This window comes from Phyllostomus hastatus, unplaced genomic scaffold (genome assembly GCF_019186645.2).
Source record: "Phyllostomus hastatus isolate PE091 unplaced genomic scaffold, TTU_PhHast_1.1 phas_scaffold_345, whole genome shotgun sequence".
NCBI classification, from domain to species: Eukaryota; Metazoa; Chordata; class Mammalia; order Chiroptera; family Phyllostomidae; genus Phyllostomus; species Phyllostomus hastatus.
Window position 1 is genome coordinate 32,009,779 of NW_025334024.1, and position 21,883 is coordinate 32,031,661.

At 66.6% G+C, this 21,883-nt stretch overlaps 1 protein-coding gene across 1 annotated transcript; it reads left to right on the top strand.

Moving 5' to 3' along the window:
* The first annotated feature begins 4,264 nt into the window (after positions 1-4,264).
* On the top strand, positions 4,265-13,918 carry CPNE7 (copine 7). Its single transcript, XM_045818871.1, has 15 exons — positions 4,265-4,441; positions 5,964-6,146; positions 8,525-8,599; positions 8,797-8,871; positions 9,208-9,291; positions 9,601-9,690; positions 9,780-9,878; positions 10,074-10,160; positions 10,442-10,501; positions 11,143-11,276; positions 11,781-11,835; positions 12,205-12,256; positions 12,318-12,451; positions 12,755-12,991; positions 13,630-13,918. The coding sequence occupies exons 1-15, from the start codon at positions 4,265-4,267 to the stop codon at positions 13,765-13,767; spliced, it is 1,680 nt and encodes a 559-aa protein (XP_045674827.1). The 3' UTR covers positions 13,768-13,918.
* The last annotated feature ends 7,965 nt before the right edge of the window (positions 13,919-21,883 follow it).

Consider the following 21,883-nt stretch of genomic DNA (forward strand, 5'->3'; position numbering starts at 1 on the left):
GAAGAAGTCCCTGAGGTTTTGGAGCTGTTCGTTACTGCAGCACGACAGCCACCGCTGACTGACACGCCTCCTCTGTTCCCTGAGTCACTGGAAGAGGCATAGCCAATGGGAAGAAACCATTCTGGGCAGACAGGGACGCTAATGAGAGAACAGGCACCTTCATCCCCGAAGACAGACACGGGACGGGATTCTGAGTCCCGCAGGGAGACCTGCGTGACTTACAAAAGCCAGGGCAGCGAAACCTCAGCGTTCCTCTTCCTGTGCACAGCTAAGTGACACATCTGCAAGTCGGAGAAACACAGAGACATTCAGACATAGTTTCATTGGACTTTCATCTCCCAGAACAGCATTCATCCTGGTTTAATGAACCAATCACAGTACGATTTGGTGCCATAGACAGGAAACTCGCTCACCCGGTTATCTAGCACCTCCCCAGGGGAATCTGCTTCTGTCTCTGCAGGAGCGATGCCCCGACAACCAAATCCCTATCCTCACACGTCTCATGACTCCGCTTTGGGACCAGTAATTAGTTGATGAGGTGAAAGGTTTTGCTTCTTCTACAAGCATCATGGGTCTGCTTCTTCTAAAGTGGGAGTCTGGTAATACACAGTATTATCAGACAGCCCAAACTGGAGCACTGTGTAACCTCTGGGAGCACTCAAGCGCAGTGCAAGGGGTGAGTTGCCATGGCGACGACAGGTTCTAAGGCGGATGAGGTGTTGAACCACGTGGAACTTGAGAAGACTGACTTGTTCGCAGGCATGATACTTATGAAGGACACCCCGTCTTTGGTGTGATAACTTTAGATTAGGTTTGGGGGGAGATTAATCTTATATGCCTTAGGCACAGCACAAAAAATTGGAGAAGACAAGTTAGCCTGGAGTTCTTTTCATTGTAATTGTTATCTTGATCTTTAACAAGTGTACTTTGACTATGCTGCCTCCCAAAGGAGAGACTGTGGAAGAGGGAGAGGAGGCGGGAAGCCTAAAGGGGAAAAGAGGACGTGGGGTCGTGGCTGAGAAGACAGACAGACACTTTCCCCAGCTCTGGGTTCCGCTCCCACAGGGCTGCAGGGCGCCGGGTCCCGGATGGGTTCTCCCGGCCCTCGAACGAGAGCTCAGTCTGTCCTCGTTTCCAGCCTCAGGGGCCTGCTGGTGGGAAGTCAGGAGTTTAATGACAGGAGTCCTCCGGGGTGGAAATGGGGCTGCATCATTAAGAGTAATGACAAGGCTTGATTTTATTAATGAGTGAGAAGACTGCTTGCTGTAAGTCAGAAGGGATGTAAGATTACGTGACGTGACGCGTGATTATATATACAGCTGTCAGTGATAAATTAACATCCGCTGTGGGTTCTTTACACTTTGCATCGTGAATATACACCTCGAAATGCTTCATAATTACAGTTCAGGTCTCAAGAATCATCATAAATTACCCACCTGCCATTCATTCTCTGCTAAAAGCCACGGACCGGCCTCATTTCAGCGGCACAGTGACATCTAAGCTGTCACGTGCTACAAGGCTCACATGTTAATTCGCTTTTTACTGCGGACCTGAGCATCCCAGGGGGACACCCCGCCGCTGGTGATGACAGGAAGGGCAGGAGGAGAGCGGGGTGCCCCTCTGAGGACCGGGCGGCCCTCTGAGGACCGGGGCGGGCTCTGCCTGACACGGGTCCTGCTTACCTCTCAGCTCAGCTGGGCTGGGTCTGAGCGGCCAGGTGCTTCAGAAGACAAGCTCGGACAGTTGCAGCCTTGCCACCCAGGTGGTGGTGGGATTCTGTGCAGAGTTCCCTTAGTCCCTGGGGTGCTTTGCCCAGGGGCCACTCGTCCCCTGCCCTGGGCAAGCAGGCTGCCATCTCGGAGCGGCTGTACACAGAGGTCCCCAGGGCAGGCCCCCAGGCACAGCGGGGACAGGGGCAGCATCACCAGAGGACAAGAGCCGGTCTGGGACAGTGTCCTCTCCACTCCTGGGCCCCTGCCCTCACCAGGGCCTGGCAAAACTCTTCTTCTAGGACCAGAGAGTGAGGCAGTAAGCATTTCTGGCTTTCGGTGACAGCAGCTCAGCTCTGCTCCTGTAGAACAAAATCAGACACAGACACTCTTTGAATGGGCAGGTGTGGCTATGTTCCAATAAAACTTTAATTACAAAACAGGCAGCTGTCAGGTTTGGCCCCAGGGGCTGCAGCCCCCCGGCTCCTGCCGTGGGTGTGAACAATCAGTCTGTCCAGCTGCAGTGGCAGACCCCACACTCAGCCCTCAGATCTGGCGGCCGGAAGTCCAAGACAAAGGTGCCGGCAGGTCAGGCATCTGGGGAGAGCCTCGTGCTGGCCGGTGGTACAAGCGTCTCCTTCCTGGGGGCTCCCCCCTCCTGACACCATCTCATGGGGGGCAGGGTTTCGACATATTCAACGTACGAGCTTTGGGGCAACAGTGTTCGTCGACGGCACAGAGGAAGGCCAGCTAATGTTGTTACTAAAAAGGGGGAAATGGGTGACCAAAGAGAAGCCATGTGACTGGGTTGGACATGCCCCCACTGGGCACCAACGACGGGCTGGGACAGGCCCGAGGCCTGGGGACTTGGCTCTGAGATGTGACAGGACGGGGTGGTCCCCGCGGCTGGCTGTCCGGCACACCCGTGTGGGGAGGGGTCAGGGGCGGGACAGCTTGTAAAAACTCAGAACATGTGGGAAAGGGGTGGGGGGGGTGACCATCCAATGTGAACAGTTTGCTCGTCTTTATTTCCTAGTTTTTCAACAGGGGACTTGGCACCGTTCCCTGTAAAACGGCCACAGAATCCATGAGGTGAGGGGATCTCACCTCCTGCGGCCTCACCCTGCCCTCCGCCCCGGCCCGGCCCGGCGGGGACAGCAGCCCCACGGCGGCCTGCCCGCGCCACGAAGACCAGGGCCGCACGGACGCCGTGTTGCCCTTGGTGGCTCCTCTCTGCAGTGTCGCCGGGTCCCGAGGCCGAGGCCCAGGGTCCCCCCTGGGACCTGTCACTGTGAGCCTGTGGTTGGAGACCCCAGTGGGTCCTTCAGACTCTCTGGGCCTCGGAGACTTGAACTCCCCACCTCTGAATTTGCCTCCGGTGCGAACGTCACCTGTTCCTCACCGTCCCTTACCATCGCATGTTTGACACGTGACGCCGAGCAGCTGGCCGGGAGCCCTGCTGGCGATCTGGGCAGCCGAGGGCGGGCGAGTCAACCACTGACGCCCCCTTTCCCTCTCCGCCAACTGCGCGGCGGGGCCCCAGGGGCGGCAGGCGCCGGCGCTGTCCTTGGTGCTGAAGTCGCGCTAGGGAGTCCGTCGGTTCCCCAGGGTCTGGCGGGAGGAGCCAGGCCGGGAGACCCTGAGCCTTGTCAGGGGCTGCCGCGCCCGCCCCGCCCCGCCCCGCCCCCCGAGCCAGCTGCTCACCCAGGCGTCCACCCCCGTTCCCTCCGGGGCTCAGAACCGGCGAAGGGTCCTGTCCAGTGTGCCGGCGGGGCGGGCGTCCTGGGGAGAGGCGCCCCGCAGACCATGTGCGCCCCCGGTGGGCTAAGGACTCAGAGCCCTCCCCGCCCCCGCACATCCCCGGAAAGCCGGACTGGGAAAGACGCGGGGGCGGAAGACCCAGAGCAGCCCCAGGCGGGTTTCCAAAGCTGAACCAGAGCCAGCTCCCCAGAGGGGCAGACACAGAGGTCGGGGGTGGAAGAAGGGGCACCGAGTGTCCCACACCCCTCTGTGTGTGACCTGCCCCTCGCCTCATGAGCTGGGCGACAGGGTCCAGCTCACTCAGCCCGGCCCGGGACACTGGCCTGCTCTGCACGCCCTCCCAGGACACCCCCACCTCAGGGCTCCAGCGGGCTAGCACCGTCCGGGAGGGCGCACCCTGGCCCCAACCCGGACTCAGCCCAGGCCTGCTTACCCCGGAGACCCCAGAGGGAGTGCCTGATGGAGGGGGGACCTGGGTGGGCCCCAGCTCAGCCCACCCCCACGCCCCCTCCCACGGCTACCCTTTTCCCAGCTTCTTCCCGCCCAGGCCCCCCACCACTGCCCTATCCCATGTCGCCCCCATCACCACCCACAACTCCCAGGCCCCGCCCCCTCCCCTGACCCCTCCCCTGTCCCACCCGCCCCCACCTCTGTCCTCGGCGGTGGCGGTGGAGGGAAGCACGTGTGCCCGCGCCCGTGCAAGGACGCACGGCCACGCCTGGCCAGGCCATCTTTAGCCCGCGCGCGCGGCCCCTCCGTGCGCCCAGCCGGGTCCCAGCGCCAGCGCCGGGAGCATGAGCGCGGGCTGGGAGCGCGGGGCGGCGGCGGCGGCCCCCAGAGTGGTGCCCGCGCCCTGCGCCTCGAAGGTGGAGCTGCGGGTGAGCTGCCGGCACCTGCTGGACCGCGACCCACTCACCAAGTCCGACCCCAGCGTGGTGCTGCTGCTACATTCGCAGGGCCGGTGGGTGCAGGTACGGCCGGGCGGGGGCGGGGGCTGGGCAAGCCGGGACCGCGGTGGGCTCGCCAGGCTGGCGGGGCGCAGCGCACGGCGCCCAGGAGCTGGGGCACATGGCGTGGGGTGGGGTTACCAGGTCGGGGGAGGGGGGCGCCAGGAGCTGAGGGAGCCGGGCGGGGGCTGGACTTGCTCCGCAGCAGCGGACAGGGCTCCGTGTTGAGAGAGGGGCGCTGGAGCTGGGGTGCCCCCAGGGTTCTGTGGGATCCGGAGGGTGCAGGCAGGGGGTCTGGTTAAGGGGCACAGAAGTGCGGGGCGCCCAGGAGTGAGCGGTGCAGCTTGGGTGGGGGCGCAGGGCTGGACTGAGGTGGCCGGTCCCCCTCTGTGCCCCGGGCAAGCAGGGTCTTCGCCTGGGGTGCCAGGTCCCCACGTTCCAGGCAGAGGGACCGGTCGCGGAGCCCTGAGCAGGCAGGGGAGCGGTGGCTCCAGAGTCGGGACTTGATCCCGAGACCCCCACTGAGAGGGCTCCCCAGCCTGTGGCCTGGCCCCTGGAGTGACACTGCGGTGACCCACCCCTCACGCGCCTGAGGCCAGGGTTGGGGCACCCCACGGACCTGGCTCTGGGTGGGCGTTTTAGTGTCTGGGGTGCGGGGGCCTCCCCCTGACACACTCTGGTCCTGAGGGTGGCTTCCCCGTGGCCCCCAGCCCTCCCTTCCATTTGGGCAGTCGGGAGTCTGGGCTGTGCAAAGTGCTTTCTCGGTTTCCACCTCAGGTAGGAAGGGCGAGAGCAGAGGAGGTCCGCCGTTGAGGCTGCGGTGCCTTCAGTGGGGGGATGGGGACCCTGGGGTTGGCCACCAGGAGTCTAGGTGGGGGCCCAGGAGGGGACACGTCAGGCGCTCTGCTGCCGAGGAGCGTGAGCTCTGACCTTGCACAGGCTCCGGTCATCTCGGGGCCACCAGCACCCTGGGGCTCGGAGACCAGATGGGTCCCACCCTCAGGCGTGCCCCTGTTGCCTGACGCGAGCACTGCTCGTGCAGACGCCTCGTCTGGGGTGCCAGAGTGTGTGGGACCCCGGGGTGGCCCTGACACCTGTCTGCCCAACTGGGGTTGTGCCCTGGGTGTCAGAGCCCAAGGTGGATGGTGGAGAGAGCAGGACCCAGCGGGAATCTGTGCCCCCGCATCCCGCCACCGCCCCGCAGGGTGCTGGGGAGAAGTCTCTGCTCTGGGCGTGCCCAGCCCCGGCCCCAGGGTCTGTCCCTGACTCACACCTCACTCGGAGAGTGGAGCCTCAGCCCCCCACTGTGAGGCGGAGGCAGAGCAGCCAAGGTGGGCATGAGATGAGGAGGCGCAGAGAAGCTCGCCCTGTGTCCAGCAGGGGTCACCTCCACGCCAGGGACGGAGGCGCAGGGTCCTGGAGAGAGTCCCGTGGGGGGGAGCGCAGGTCAGACGGGGGTCTTCCCCAGGAGAAGGGAGCCGAGGCTGGGCCGGCCCTGGGTGGTGCCGGGGAAGCCCCCCCCACGGGTCCGCTCTCCGTGCTGCAGGTGGACCGGACGGAGGTGGTGGGGAGCTGCCTGCACCCCGCGTTCTCCAAGGTCTTCACGCTCGAGTACTGTTTCGCGGAGGCGCAGAGGCTGCGCTTCGAGGTCTACGACAGCCACGGTCCCGGCGGCCTCGGCTGCCAGGACGACGACTTCCTGGGGGGCGTGGAGTGCACCCTGGGGCAGGTGGGTGCCCTGTCCCCTCAGGAGGAGGGCGGGGAGGCCCAGCAGGGCAGGGGGGCGCCCCGGCTGACCCCGAGGGCTGGCGCCGTGTGGCCGGGGAGCATCCTGGCTCTGCCGTCTCCACAGCTCCTTCTCTGTCACGGCCCCTTATTAGTCACTTTTGACAACACGTCATTTTGAGCTGGGCAATGCGCTCACGTGGTTCCCCATTCAGAGAGTGGGCACGGCCTGTCGGTCCGCGCCCTCCGCCCTGTGCCCGGTCTCTGAGCTCCGGCGGAGACCCGAACGCGCAGGAGGAAGGGGTGTGCACTTTCCTCTCTGCTCGGTTTTAACGCAGGAACCACACGCACCTGCTCCTCCCACTCCAGCTCCCCGGGGCGGGGCTGGGGGTGGGGGTGGGGGGCGCCCTGTCCCGCCCTCTGCACCACCGGTGTGACCACAGCACGGTGCCGGCTGCGCCCAGCACGCCCCACATCTGAGGCTCACGCGAGCCGGGGGGCACCGTTCTGGGCTGCGGTCTGCTGTGCGTGCAGCTGGACACGCAGACCGTGCAGGCGGAGATCGATGATGCACCCAGAGCAGCCTGGACGCCTCCCTCGCCGGCGGGCCCCTGGGGGTGGGGTGGGCCAGCTAAGTGCTGACGCCTGTCACCGCCACCGTCACCGCCACCGTCACCACCACCGTCACCGTGGAGATAGCGGAGGACACTCTGAGTCCCCCCCAGGAGGAAGTCACTGGTCCTCCAGCAGCTGTGGTGGGGGAGGGGTTGCCGTTCACCAGAGGAGGGCCCCAGCCCACTCTCTACAGCCTGTTCTAGAACCTCATGTCCCTGGATCACACGGGACGGTCGCGTCTGTGTCCGGCGTGTTTTGCACAATGCGAGGGCGCCCCCTCCGGTCGCCCGCGTCTCGGACGAGAGGATGGACGGAGAGTCAGGAAGGACTCAGTCCCGAGAAAGGGCAGAGGGCAGGGTGCCCCCGGGTGCTAGCCTGCCACCTGCCATGAGCATGGAAGAGGACGGCTCACACACGGCTCACACGCGGGCACACTCGGACACACGTGTGCGCACAAGCCCACGCACATGCCGTGCACACGCGGACACGCACGCAGGTGGGGGGCAGCCCCGGGGACACGAGCGTGTGGACGTCCAGGCAGCCTTTAGGCAACAGGCCAGAGCCTCGTGCTCCGCAGCCGCCCAGGGCCCCGCAGCCCCGACTGGCGGTGGGGGTGGGGTGGGAGGAGGCACCGGTCTCAAACCCCAGGGCCGTGACCTTGAGCGAGTCCCTGACCTCTGCCTGCGCCTCTCCACCTGGGAAACGGGGGCGCCAGGAGCAGGGCCACCTGGGCTGCGGACGCGCTAGGTGTGGCTGAACCTCGCGCCCACCCCAGAACCTCGGGCGGGAAGCGCCGTTGGCCACTCCCTGGTACCAGGCCGGCTGTCCCTGCTTCCTGACGAGAGCCCAGATGGGAAGCCCACAGATGGGAGAATGAGGGGGGGGGCGCATGCGGCCCCCACGCCTTGCTGAGAGCACCCCGCCCTGGGCCTGTTTCCTCTCCTGCACAGAGCGTTCCCGAGCGCTCGGGAGCTGCTCGCCAGGCAGCCCCCGACGGGGGGTGGGGTGCATCCTGTCCCCCGTCTGCACACAGCCCCTACACCGGGGTCACCCCAGCCCCCCCCAGCAGACAGGAGCCCACGCGGGGCGGGCCAGGTAAGTGCTGACGCCTGTCGGTGCGCCGTCGCCGTCACCGTGGTGATAGCTGTGTGTGGGCACCCTGAGCCCCCCTGAGAGGAAGTCGGGGTCCTCCAGCAGCCACGGCAGGGGGAGGGCTCGTCCTGTGTCAGAGGAGGACCCCAGCCGCCCGGGCACCCCCTCCGGGAAGCAGGTGCACCAGCTGCAGACGGCGTCCCTGCGTCGGCTCTCCGGCCCCATTCAGGGCCCGGAGCCTGATAGGGAGGTGGCCGGGTGCAGGGACGAGAGCCCGGGGCAGGAGGGGGAGAGCTGGGCTGCGTCCCCCCCCACCATCCGGCTCCTGCCCCTGCACCCCCGCCACCAGCCAGGGGCCACCCGTGAGGCCTGGTCTGCGGGTGCCTGACACAGGCCCGGTGCTCACCCTCATGTGGCCCTGGGCGGTCTCTCTCAGACCTCCTCTCTGAGCCTCAGTTTCCTCCTCTGACACAAGGACGACGGGGGCCCACGTGGTGGCGCAGTGACAGTGTCAGGCCAAGCAAGAAGGACGACCTTTGGCCGAGTGTCCCCGGGGAGGGCCGTGGGCTGGTGACCGCCAGGCCCCGAGGGCACAGGGCCCCCGTGGCAGGTCTGGGGGAGCCAGGGTCCCCGGGGGGCAGGAGCTGACCCTGCCGGGACCTTCCTGACCTCCAGATCGTGGCCCAGAAGAAGGTGACCCTGGCGCTGTTGCTGCGGTCCGGCAGGAACGCCGGCAAGTCCACCATCACAGTGAGCCCCCCTCAGACCTGCGCCCCGTCCTCGCTGCGGCCCCAAGGGCCCCGTCCGCACTGCCCACTAGGGAGGCCCCGGGGTGGGAGGGTGGGGTTCAGACGCCTCCCCTCCAGCCGCCGTGGGGCTGCCACTGGGTGTGGGCGGGTGGGGGAGCTCCGTCTGCCCAGCGGGACCCGTGGCTCTGCCCTGCCCAGGTGGCGGCCGAGGACATCTGCACCAACAGCGGGTTCGTCGAGCTCTCCTTCCGGGCCCAGGAGCTGGACGACAAGGTGAGTGTGGGGGGCCCCCCTGACCAGGCAGGGCCGGCAGAGGGAAAGGGAAGCCTCGGCCCAGCCTGACCCCCGCTTCAGGGCTCTGGGTCAGGGAGCACTGTCCTGACGGGCCGCACGGGGGCCGAGTCGCCGCTGTGAGCCCCGCCGCGCCCGCCGGGTGTGGGGCAGGGGAAGGGCGGAGGGGCAGCAGGCGGCAGTGGGGCCCCGAGTCACAGCGGGCGGCCCTCGGGAGGGGCTGCGGACTCACCGGACTGCCGAGCCAGCGGAGGCCACGGGGGTGAGGGGTCGGCGGGGACGGCAGAGCAGGGCCGCACCCTCTGCTGCCCCCTGCAGGACGTCTTCAGCAAGTCGGACCCCTTCCTGGAGCTGTACCGGGTGGACGAGGACCAGAGCCGGCAGCTGGTGCACAGGACGGAGGTGAGCGCCGCTGCCCGGCCCGCCCGTCGCTCCCCCGCGCCCCCGCCCTGTTGGGTGTCGCCTGCACACTCACCCCCACCTGTGAGCCCGGGCGGGTGGGGAGCGATGGCGCCGTGAGGATTCAGCGCGGGTCCCGCAGTCCACACCTGCAGGTGCGGGGCTTGCAGACCGCGGTCCGGGAGCGCGTCCCGTTTAGATAAGTCAGCGTCAGCTCTTAGCAAGGAGCCCAGTTAGGGAAGAGGGGCTTCCCCCTGGAAACCCACTCCTCTCTGGGCCTGAGCCGCCGCCCGCCCGCCCGCCCGCCCACAGGTGGTGAGGGACAACCTGAGCCCTGAGTGGGAGCCCTTCAAGGTGTCGCTGAACTCCCTGTGCGGCGGCGACGAGACACGGCCTCTGAAGGTGGGGACCCAGCCAGCCAGCAGGTGGGGGCGGGGACCCCGGGCGGGGGGACTCCTGGGGGCCGGGGGCTGAGCAGGCCGGCTCCGCAGGGCCTGGTCTGGGACCACGACGCCCGAGGAAAGCACGACTTCATCGGGGAGTTCACCACCACCTTCGCGGAGATGCAGGCAGCCTTCAGGGGGGGCCAGGTGAGCTGGCCCCTCCTGGTCCCTGGGACTCTGGACTCGGGGGCCCTGACCCAGCTTCCGGGGCGCCACCGGGGGCAGCAGCCACTGGGGGCAGAAGACCTGGTGTGGGCTGCCTCTCAGGCCTCTGGGGCCCCCGGGGGTGGGGGTGCTGGTGCTGGCACTCCGCGTGGGGCTCTGCCCGTCCCTGCCCCCCAGGCCCAGTGGGAATGCGTGAACGCCAAGTACAAGCAGAGGAAGCGGCATTACAAGAACTCCGGGGTGGTCATCCTGGCAGAGCTGAAGGTACGCGCTGGCTCTGCCCGCAGGCCTGCCCCACCCCCCACAGCCAAAGGTGACCCCACCCCCAAGGCCCCCCAGTGTCAGAGGAACTCTTGGGGACCTTGTCCCTGATGCCTGGCGGTCCCCAGGATTCGGGGGAGTTGGTGGGTGGGGCTGAGGGGAGGGGGAAACAGAAAGACACTCCGGCAGCCGGGGGCCTGCTGGCCTCTGCGCACCCCTGCCCCAGCCCCCCGGGGTGGGGCGCAGAGTCCCGGGCGGGCCCTGCTGACCCCACGGCCCGGCAGTCCTCCAGGGTCTACTCTTTCCTGGACTACGTCATGGGCGGCTGCCAGATCCACTTCACGGTGAGTCCGCGGGTCCGCCGACCAGGTCAGCACCCCCTCCCCACCCTGGCCGTGGCTCTGCATTGGTTTGGCACCCAGGACGGAGGTGCAAACGGACGTGGGGACAGTGGCACCCTTCTGCAGGGCCTGGAGGGCCCCCCCCATGTTCTTCCTGTGCCTTTTCCTGGGTCCTGTTCCGTGCAGGGGAGCCGGGCACCCTCAGGAGGGGCGCAGCCAGGACTGACCCTCCACAAAAACACAGTGATGGGGAGAGACATAGGGAGCATGGACTCCCGGGGGCCACACGAGGGGCAGCCCTGGCGGGTGGCCCTGGTGCAGCTGGACAGACAGCCAGGGGTCCTTCTGCCCACGCCCCATTCCTGCGGCGTCACCGAACGACCCAGACGCACCTGAGGGGTGTGTCCCAGTGGGTGCAGGGCTGGCCCCTCAGGGAGGGTGGCAGGGACGGCAGGGGCCCAGGCGCTCAGCGAGCGGCTGTGGGTGCGGGAGTCCCCTCAGGGAGTGCTCCTCACAGACCCTGGGAACCACTCGGACGGGCCCCCTCGCTGAGGGGACTGTTTCCCTCACCCGTCAAGTGGGGGCGCAGGAGCCCCCAGGCCAGGCGGGAGAGGGGCTCGGGCATCACCGCGGGGCCTCCGCAGGTGGCCATCGACTTCACGGCCTCCAACGGCGACCCGCGGAACAGCTGCTCCCTGCACTACATCCACCCCTTCCAGCCCAACGAGTACCTGCAGGCCCTGCTGGCCGTGGGCGAGGTCTGCCAGGACTACGACAGGTGCGCCCCCGCCGCCTCTCCCCCGTGGGCCGGCTCTGCGCCGCAGGCCAGGCAGCCCGGCATGGCTGACCCCGCGGGCCGGTGCCGCTCCCCGGCGGGAGTGGGGTCGGAGGGTGTGTCCACGGGGGCCTGGCCCTCCGCTCAGGGCACTGCTCACCCTTCACACCCCAGGGGGCCTGCGTCCCACTTTACAGAGCAGCGAACTGAGGCATGGACAGCAAGCCTGCTTGGGGGTGGGGCATGTGGGTGGTGTGTGGGCCACTGGGGTCCCGTGGGCAGGAAGCCGACCTTTGCGGGGGTCAGGCTGCCCCCCAGCAGGTGCCCAGGCCTGGAGTGGAGGCAGGAGATGTGGCCTCCACGTGGGTGGCTCTGTCCCCCCCGCCTGCACCAGGCTCCTCACCTCTCTGAGCCCGGCTCCCCCGTGGCACAGAGCTCTGTGAGCGCCGCCCAAGCCACCCTCACGGGAATCGGGGACCCTGTGTGACAGGACCGCCTCTCTTCCAGTGACAAGAGGTTCTCAGCTTTGGGCTTCGGAGCCCGGATCCCTCCCAAGTTCGAGGTAGGACAGCCTGGGGGCGTGTCTTCCTTTGCGCCCCGCCCGTGACCCCTGCCTCTCCCGGGAACTGCTGCCGTGGGGCGGACGCACGCAGGGAGCCTGGCCTCCCTACCGGAGGGACCGACCTTTGGCCTCTGGAGACAAGGAGAAGGGGACGGTGGTCTGGAACCCCAGTCACAGATAACAGTCCCGCTGGCTTAGGCAGAAAACCCCGGCGGAGGGCGGGGAGATGGCGGTAACGCAGCTCAGGGCTCGGGTCCCACGGGACGGGGGCTGGACAGATGCCCAGGCTGGTCTGTCTGTCTGCCGTCTGTCCTGGTGACTCCCTTCCAGGGAGGCGAGCGGGCTGGCAGCCCCCTTTGTGTCCCTCAGGTGTCCCACGACTTTGCCATCAACTTCGACCCCGAGGACGACCGGTGTGAAGGTAGGAGCGCCGGGGCCGGGGAGCAGCTGTCGCGGGCCCGGCTCACTGCCTCCCCCTGCAGGCATCCAGGGCGTGGTGCAAGCCTACCAGCGCTGCCTGCCCAGGGTCCAGCTCTACGGCCCCACCAACGTGGCCCCCGTCATCTCCAAGGTGGCCCGAGTGGCCGAGGCCGAGGAGCGCACCGGCGAGGCCTCGGTAGATACTCCAGGTCCTGTCCTTGAGGTCTCAGGGTGTCTTCAGGGTGTGGGGAGCCCCCTCCACCCAGGACCCGTCTGTCAGGGGTCACCCCAGGGTGCAGGGGGAGGTAGGTGGTGCGGGCACAGCTCAGACTCACTCCAGAAGAACTGGAGACCCCAGCTGAGGGGCGTCGGCGGTCCCACCCGGGGCCTCTGGGGAGCAGGCTGCATGTGGACTTGGGGGCTCGTCGGAGGTGGGGGCAGGGGCACAGCTGCCCTGAAGGGTCCGCACGGGGCCACCACTGTGCCCCCGTGTCCCCAGCAATACTTCATCCTGCTGATCCTGACGGACGGCGTGGTGACCGACATGGCGGACACGCGGGAGGCCATTGTGCGCGCCTCCCGCCTGCCCATGTCCGTCATCATCGTGGGCGTGGGCAACGCCGACTTCACGGACATGCAGGTCCTGGACGGGGACGCCGGCGTCCTGTGCTCCCCGCGGGGCGAGCCCGCCCTCCGGGACATCGTCCAGTTCGTGCCTTTCCGGGAGCTCAAGAGCGTGAGTGCTCAGGGCTGGGGGCAGAGGGGCAGGGCGGGCCCCGAGGTGCCCCTGTCCCTGTGACTGCGGCAGGTCCCCCTTGGGCAGCGCACCAGGAGACAAGGGCCCAAGCCACCCGTCCCCTGCCCTCCCTGCCGTGAGCAGGCCTGAGCCGCATTCCATCGGCTAGAACCTTCCTGCTGTGAGAAGTGTCAGAGCCACACCGGATGGTGTCGCCCCGGGGACCCAGGGGGCTTCCTCCGTGGCTTTCCCATCTCTTCGTGCCAAAAGACATGTCACATGACCACACAAAGGAAATCCGTGTCCCATGGACACACCTGTGGCCTCGCTGGGGCGTGGGGGGCTGGGCCCAGCTGTGAGGACACAGCACCCTCAGGCCTCGGCCACACTATCCCCTGTGCCTGGCAAGCTGGAGCCCTGGGGCCCTGGGACCCAGGGGTGGGGTTCTGTGAGCACACCCTCCCCCCCAGAACAGTGCCCCTCTGATGTCCCTCACTGTGTCAGCTGCTGCCTGGGGTCCCCCAAGCTGACTCCATGCCACGTGACAGGAGAGGCTCCAGAGATGAGGCTGGGGCATGAGCAGGTGGGGGTTGGAGGTGGGCAAGGCCACCAGGTAAGCAGGCTGCCCTGCTCCGCAGGCGTCCCCGGCAGCGCTGGCCAAGTGCGTGCTGGCCGAGGTGCCCCGGCAGGTGGTGGAGTATTACAGCCACAGGGGGCTGCCACCTCGGGGCCTCGGGGCCCATACCCAGGACAGCAGGCCGGGCCCCACACCCTGAGCACACACAGAGGAGGGGCGACCGCCAGCTGCCTCCGGTCTCCAGCACCCTCGTGGTCCCTTAAATCCCCCCAAACTTCCTGGGGACCCTTGCCCCCCCGCCCAGTCCCACCTCTCATCCTTGGGGCCCCCAAGGCTAGAGGATGAACCAATCTAGGCCCCGGGAAACCCAGAAGCAGGAGCTGCAGGTGTGGGGGGCTGGCGGGAGGAGCAGGGGTCCTGCTTAGCATCTGACTGCATGGGGAGGGGCCAACAGGGAGTGCCCCATCACCGAGAAAACCGGGGCCCCCCGCCTGCCCGCCCCCCACCTCCACAGTCAGATTGCCCCTTCCCCCTCCCTGCTCTGTGTCCTGCCCCCGCGCCGCGTCCCGGGGTCTGCAGCTGCGGCTTGGGGGCAATAAAGTGTCCTCGTTTCCTGGCAGCTGTTTGTGCCGTCACTGCCCGCCCCCTCCCGCCCCTGCAGCGAGGATGACCCAGCACCGGAGGGCCCAGGGGGTAGGAATCGGCCCCTCCCAGGTCCACCCCAGACAGGGACCCTTCCAGCCTTTGGCTTGCTCCTCGGGGTCCCTCCTGGGCTGAACGAAAGGCCTCCCAAGAATGCAAGGACGTCAGGAGGGCTGGACCCCAGGGGGGCCATGGCTGCCCAGCTTCCAGGTGACCCCACCAGGCCCAGGGGGGAGGGGCTGCCGAGCAGGGTCCCCCGTAGCCCCTGCCGCAGTTGGCCTGATGAGGACCTACTACGCACTGCAGGTTACAGGCTCCGTCCGAGAGGGGCTCCACCCGCCAGGGCCTCCCAGCCCTGTGGGGGTGAGACTCCAACTGAGATTTCCCCTGGACTGTCTTGTCTGGGAGAAATAAACTGTCCTGTCCCTGAATCCAGGGCCACCGTCCACCCCTCCATCCGTCCACCCGACCTCCTGTCCATCCCTCAACTCCGGGAGCCTATTTTTAGCTCCTGATTCATCTGTTAAGCAGGGGTAATGGGCATTGCTATGGCAACCTGGCCAGCTGAATTCTGGAAGGGCCGATGCTGGCCTCTCCGGCAGCGGAGAGGACCACCGAGAAGCAGCCCCACTCCGCACATCTGTGCAGCAGCTGGGTGCAGGGTGGGGGTGGGGCTGTGGGTCCTGGCGGGGGCAAATGTCAGCCTCATCCTGACCCAGCCGCTGAGGCCACATGGCGGGACAGCAGTCTCAGTGGCTGGAACCCCAGGCAGGCCCTGCGCTGCCCTGGGGAACAGAGCCGCGAGGTGGGTCCGGTGAGATCTGGGGAGAGGCAGAAGGCATAGAGGGGTCAGCTGAGAAGAGGGGGGATTCCTCCCTCCGCAGGAGGCAGGGAGGGCCCAGGCAGCAGCCCTAGGGCCGGCAGGGGTAGAAGAGGGGACCCGGGAAGTCCTCGGCCACGCTCCCAGGGAGCCGTGGGGCGGGTGCGCCTTCTCCCGGAATCTTGGGCCCTTTGTCACTTCCCAAGCTTGGTCACAAAACGCCATGCCGTGGCCTGCTCCCTGCAGACACTCGCTCTCGGGTCAGAGGCCACACAGCGGAGAGGCGGCGGAAGGAGCCGGGGGAGTGGGCGGCCGCCGTGACCTCCAGCCTGTTCACTCCTCCCGGCCACTGCAGGAGAGACCCCGCACCAGAGCCACCTGCGGGTCCCCCCTACGTCCCTGACACACGGGCACGGGCAGGCCACGCTGCTCGTTGTTGCTTTCAGCCGCCACATTTCGGCGTGGCGCTTTCGCGGTAGCAGGCTGACACGCTGCGCCTTGTGCGCGTGCGCAAACGGGGCTCCGGGCCTGGTAATAAAACACCGCGGGGCAAAGCGGGGCTTCTCTCTAGCTCTGCGGGTGGTGGTGCCAAAGCTCCATCTCTTTGCCTGTGAACATGCCCCACTCTGCGAGGGAGCAAGGACTCGGGGTCAGCGCCGCGCCCCCCCCACCCCCCGCCACCTTGGGCTGCCCTGCCTGCTGTCCTCAGCCAGGCGTGGGCGGCCGGGAGCAAGCACAGCAGCCGCCCCGAATCGGAGCAGCCGCCCCGAATCGCGGCTGTTCTTTCTTCTGCAGCGGAGAGGAAGCGCGGCAGGAAATTGTGACTAAGTGCTGGTAATTGGTGCGGGGGCGCGCGGCTGTCAGACGCAGAGCCTGGCGCAGGGCCGTGAGCACATGCCGTCCTCTGCCCGCCACCCCCACCCCCGCGTGGCGTCGCCCTGAGTGAGGGCGGCGGGATCCTGGCCCGGTGCAGACCCTCGTCCCCGTTAGGATGTTGGGCAGCCGCCGGACCCCCACATAGGAGTCCTCCCCCTGGGGTGCTTGCCGGGCCCGTCTGGAGCCTCAGGGCGGCGCTTGTGCACAGCAGCCCCACCAGGGCCCCTTTGTGAGCGGCGGCGCCTCCCGGAGGGCGGCGGGGCGCCCGCGGGTTCCCAGCACTCCAGGCCCAGAGCCAGCAAGTCCTGGGCGTGCACGTGTGTGCACGCCTGTGTGCACGTGGGTCACAGGTGCACGTGTTTTGTGTGTGTGCTGTGTGTGCACATGTGTGTTTTGTGTGTGCGCACATGAGCGTGTGTGCTTTATGTATGTGTGCGAGTGTGTATGTGTGTGCGGTCAGGAGGGCTGGGGGGGGGGTCTTTGTCCTCGGCCTCTTTACGGAAGCCTGTCCTGACCCCCAGCCACCCAGGGCGGCCCCACCCCTCCCCATGTGCGGCCCACCCACGCTGCGTCAGCTGGGAGCTGGCCAGGCCAGGCTGTGTGGGCCAAAGGCCCTGGTGTCCTGCCGGGACGGACACTTCCTGGAGCCCCTCAGTGACAGGTTCGCTAAGAGCGTGAGACACAGATGCTTGACCAGCAGAACCTTCCCTGCCCTGGGGGGAGCCAGTCCTGGGGGCCGGGGACAGGGTACCTGCAGACGGATGGGTGGACAGGCCTGCCTTGCTCTGGACCCACAGGGCTGGGGGCCCGCAGCTGGGATGAGACACGAGGACACTGTCTGCCCAGCGCCTCGTCGGACCAGGCCAGACGGCCTCGGCCAGTGGGAGTCCCCAGGCCTGGGGTGAAGGGCGGAGCCTCTGAGGGCCGCGCCAGTACGTCAGTGCGCAGTTTAGTAGGTCCCCGTTTTAAGTGGGAGGAACCGTGGGGCTAGACCCTCTGCCCAGGCGCCTTACCTGGGGTCTCGGGTGTGAGCTGACCCCTGGCCCGGCCTCAGCTCGCCCTCAGGAGCTGGGGAGTTCTCCTTCAGAACGTGGGGCACCAGGGGCGGAAGGTACCACGTGGGTGTTGTTCAGGCTGCAGTCCAGAGCCCCGCCCCTCTGCTCAGCGCTGGGGGAGGGGGGCGGGGGGGAGGGGGCTCCCAGGCACAGGAGGGTCCCAGCAGAGACCACCACCTGGATGGCAGGGATGGGCAGGGGCGCCCGGACTTCCAGTGCGTGCTCTTCGGACAGCTGCCCACAGACCTGGTGCAACCCAGGGGCGAGCTCGCCCGCCCCGCCCCCGCACACGGGTGCGGGCAGGAGCTGGGGCGGCCAGCTCTGGGAGGGGTGCACGGTGCGGACAGGCTGCCCGTACACCGCAGAGTCCTGGAGCCGTCCGTGAGGCCTGACAGAGACGCGGGCACGGAGGGCTCCGCCGACGCGAGCCGCCGGCCTGTCCTCATGGACGCGCGAACACTCACCCACAGGGACCGCGGCCTCGCTCCCCACTGCCGCCCCGCGCCCCTGGCGGGGCCCCTCCCGAGCGGGCGGGGTGGCTGGTTGGCTCGCGCCCCTGGGTCACCCTTGGTTCTGAAGCAGGAAGAACGGTGCTGCCCGAGCCCGTTTTCCCGCTGTCCCCCGCCGCCCCCCTCCTGACCGGCTCCCCCCGGGGATACTGAAGCCGAGGAGGGAGGCCTTCTGGCCGCTTGCTCCTCGCGCTCTCCCCAGCCCTGGTTGGGAAGCTTCACGCTTCTCTAGCCGCTCACTTCCAAGTCGGGTGTTTATCTGCGTCTTCTTCCCGCCCTGACCCCCACCAGAACGTTCTGAGTCTGGTCGCCCCTTTCCCGTCCGTCAGGAACCCTAGTGGTCCTGTGGGTGTCGTGAGGGCACCGGGCAGCCGCCTGCTCTCCCACCTGGGTGGCATGTGTGGGGGCCCAGCCGACTTCTACTTCCAACAACTGTTTGCAAAGCTGACAGGGGCCGACCTGCGGACTCCCGGACTGAAAATTAGACACGTTCTTTTTTTTTTAAGATTTTATTTATTTTATTTTTAGAGAGGGGAAGGGAAGGAGAAAGAAAGGGAGAGAAATGATCAATGTGTGGTTGCTCCTCCCTCGCCCCCTACTGGGGACCTGGTCTGCAACCCAGGCCTGTGCCCTGACTGGGAGTCGAACCAGCGACCTTCAGGTCGGCAGGCCGGGGTTCAGTCCACTGAGCCACACCGGCCAGGGCAGGGAATTAGACACGTTCTTCGGTGTCAGGAGGCCCTCCCTCTGTCCTCTCCTGTCCCTGACCCGGTCCCGCCTCACAGGGACCGCTCGCCTGGTCTCCCCGCGGGGACACCATGTGGACTTTGCCTGAATCGGTGCTTCCTGGACAGCTATTCTTTTTGACCTGAAATAAACGCTTGTTGCCTATTTATTTTTAAATAAAATAAAAAGGTTAATACCACATTCACACTCAAGTCCAGGGACTGGGGTGGGCCGGGGTGGGGGTGGCGGCGGTTGGTGAGTGCTGGGCGGCGCGCTGGCTGCTGTCCTCAGGCCCGGGCAGGAGGGCATGTGCTGCCAAGAAGACGGTGGGGGCTCAGGGGAGCCCCAAGCGGGAGCCGGTGCCTGAAGCCGCCCATCGAAGACCGAGTCCTGTCCCGGCATCTGGGCTGCAGGCTGTGACAAGCAGCAGACGCAGCCCTGGGCAACCCCGGCGAGAGCCTCAGGGCCACCCCGCCCACCCGGCTCCACAGAGGGAATGAGGCCCAGGTTGGGTGGTGGGCAGGGGACACCCCGCCCAGCCACGGTCTTTCACTGGCGTCGGGGTGTGTCCTGGAACTGGACCACCCATGGGTCCGGCAGGGACAAGTTGTGAGGTGACCCGGATGGGAGCCCAGGGTAGGGCAGAGTCTGGGGCCCCGAAGGTGAGGGGAGGGGGCCTGACCGGGAGCCTGCACTAGCCCAGCCGGGCCCGTGGGGAAACGCCACATGGGTGCCCTTCACTGGATGAGAGTGACCGGGAACCCCCAGCTGCTCTCGTCCCCAAGGCTCCCCGTGCCGACAACGCCTTTCTCCCGGCCCCTGACCAGCCCCCAAGCCCGCTCCTCCTCCCTGTGGGCATCGGGCCTGGAGAGGCCGGAACAAACAATCCCTGGGGCAGCTGACCCTTGCAAGTGACTGCCCGAGACGTGGCTGCCGGCCCAGTCACCCCGGAGCACAGGCTGCCCCACAGGTGGGCAGGGGCCTGACGGGGACGCGGGCCGGTCAGCACATCCCGGTGGGCTTCGCAGTGACCCAGGCCCTGTGTGACGGAAACACTGGTTGATAAGACCACCCAGGTCTCGAGCCTACGATGCTGTCACACAAGGCCATCATGTGGACATTGTGATGTGTGCTTATCAGCCCGAGTCCAGACCCTTCCCGCACCCCTTACCCCTCACTCTGCTCTCCCTCCCCCACCCCCTCCCCCTCACAGCTGTCCGTGCTCTGCAGCTAGGTCTCTGTTTCCACTTTGTTTATTTTGTTCATCCGATTACACATACAAGAGAAACCACATGGCACTTGTCTTTCTCTCACTGGCTCATTTCAACGTGATCACTTTTAATGACATATTTCAGCCACACCCTGAACACAAAACACAGCTCTGAGTTTCGGGATTCTGTGGCTTCTGTCCTGGGATGGAACTGCTTGTTTACGGAGGCGGCCTCCGGTCTGAGCACTTGGGTCGGAGGACGCCCAGAACACAGGCATCCTGCAGCTGTTCCGGGCCGGGCGAGTTCGCACGGGACTCGGGCAGACAGAAGAAAACCCTCGGAGCCATCAGGGCGTCCTTGTTCAGGGGGCGGGGCGGGGCAGTCCACACACACCGCAAGCAGAGTGTCACCCCGGGGGACGTCCCGACCCCCTTACTCACATGCTGAGCGCACGCAGAGCCAGCAGGGTGCCGGTGCCGACCCTCAGTCAGAGAGCAGAGCTTCCCTCTCTGCACGGAGCCCTCCTCCGGCCACGTGGGCTCGGCCAAGCCACAGCTGCCTGGACCTCCGGCGAGGGAGCCTGATGGACTCCATTATCCCTGCATGAAGAAATGTCACTTTCCCACGCTCTGGGCCTCTTAAGAAGCTGGACCAAAGTTATAAACGTTTCAAGGTTTCTGCTGAGTGTGGTGTTTGCCGGTGTAACCATCTAGAAAAACATGGCCTTGCCCAAGGGCTGTTACGAATCAGGGAACCCAGCTCACGGCTCCCTTCCCCCCTCACCCTGCTTTGTGCCAACCCCGGCTGCAAACGTGTTTGGGGTCACAGTGACTTTCTCCTTCCAGACCCTTCCGGACCCGCTCACGGCCCTGGGCCCTGTCCCAGGCACCTCCAGCAAGCCAACGCTGAGTTCACAGTGGGGTGACCCTTCACCCTGCTGTGTTCGTTTCACTGATTAAAATCTGTCCACACTTGAACTCCCGTCCCCGTGTTTGTCTTTGAGACGCGCTGGCGGCAGCCAGGGCAGGAAGCACGGGCAACGCCTGTTCTGGAATGAGCCTCCCGCTGTGACACTCGCAGAGAAAGGGGGGCCCAGCCGCTCTGCAGGGGGAGCTGGGCCTGCTCCTGCCTCGGCCACTAACGGGGGTCCCTCTTGGGCCTAGAAATACCCTGGGGGCCCGGCTGGGACAGCCCACAGCCACACTGCCTGCTCAGCAGACTCATCGTCCTCATGCACCTTCAAAGAGAGAGAGGGGCCGCAGGGCGTCCATCTGTCTGTCCTCAGGCCCCATGGGGACTGGGCTGGGGAAGAGTTTCCAAAGACGAAAGGCCAGATCTGAGAGCAGCATCCTGCGAACGAGAGGAAGACAGTCGAACAAACAAGATGTTCCCCAGAGACAGCGGGGGAAGGGGAGGCCCTCACCCCACCCCACCCCACCCCATGGTCACCCTGAACCCCCCTTGACCCCTGGGCACCCACCCCTGCTTGGGGCTGCAGCCTGAGGGTGACTTTGAGAGCCTAGCTCTGAGCCTCACCCCTCACGCCTCCTCCAGAAGCCCACCCTGATGCCTGTCCACGCCTCCGTCCCAGCTCAGGGGATGCACCCTCCTGGGGTCCAGGGGCTGGAGGGCAGGCCTCCCCACACACAGCAGGTCACCTACAGCAGATGGAAGTCTGGTGCCACCCTGGCACCCAGGGGTACAGGGACCTCCTCTGGCCGAGGGGTGCCCTCACGGAGGATGGCCTCTGGGGGCCCTAGAGCCCGCCGCCAGTGCAGATCTGTGCGGAGCTATCTGTGAGCGGCTCCCTTTTCCGCCTGCAGCCCCGCCCCCACCTGGGCTCCTCAGAGTCCGGATGCGTCCTCACCTGGCTGCCGCAGGGAGCGGAGGCAGTTCTCAGGCTGAGTCTCACGCTCCCAGCGGGGTGGTCTAGGGTGGTCTGGAGCAGCTGTGATGGGGGCGCTAATCCCCCCACTTGCAGCGGGCGTCTGGTGAGTGTCCTCTCCCTGGCTCGTTGGTGGCCACCTTCCCACTGTGTCCTCGCTGTGGCCGAGATACAGCCCCTCTGTCCTCTTCTCAAGAACGCACACCCCGTCCTGCAGCTCCACTCGCCCCCCCGACGCCCACCTCCCGAAACGGTCCGGGGCAGCACACGAACTTCCGACACCCGTTCAGTCCAGGGCACAGCGCCTGCTCCAGAAGCCCCTGGGCCCCTCCGACCGCCCCCAGCGCACTAGAAGCAAGTCCCACTCCGGATGTTTCAACCCGTCTGCGCCCCATATGCCACTGGCTTCTGGGGCGGAGCAGCACGTTCCCGGCTCCGCCAGGGCACGGCACGTTGGGGCGGAGCTTCTTCGCGGCTGCGTGGTACTCAGCCGCCGGGCTGGGCGCGTGGCGTTTGCCCATCATCCGCTAGCAAGCCCTTGGGTTGTTCCAACTTCCTGGCTTTTGTGTGTAACGCTGCTGTGAGCACGTG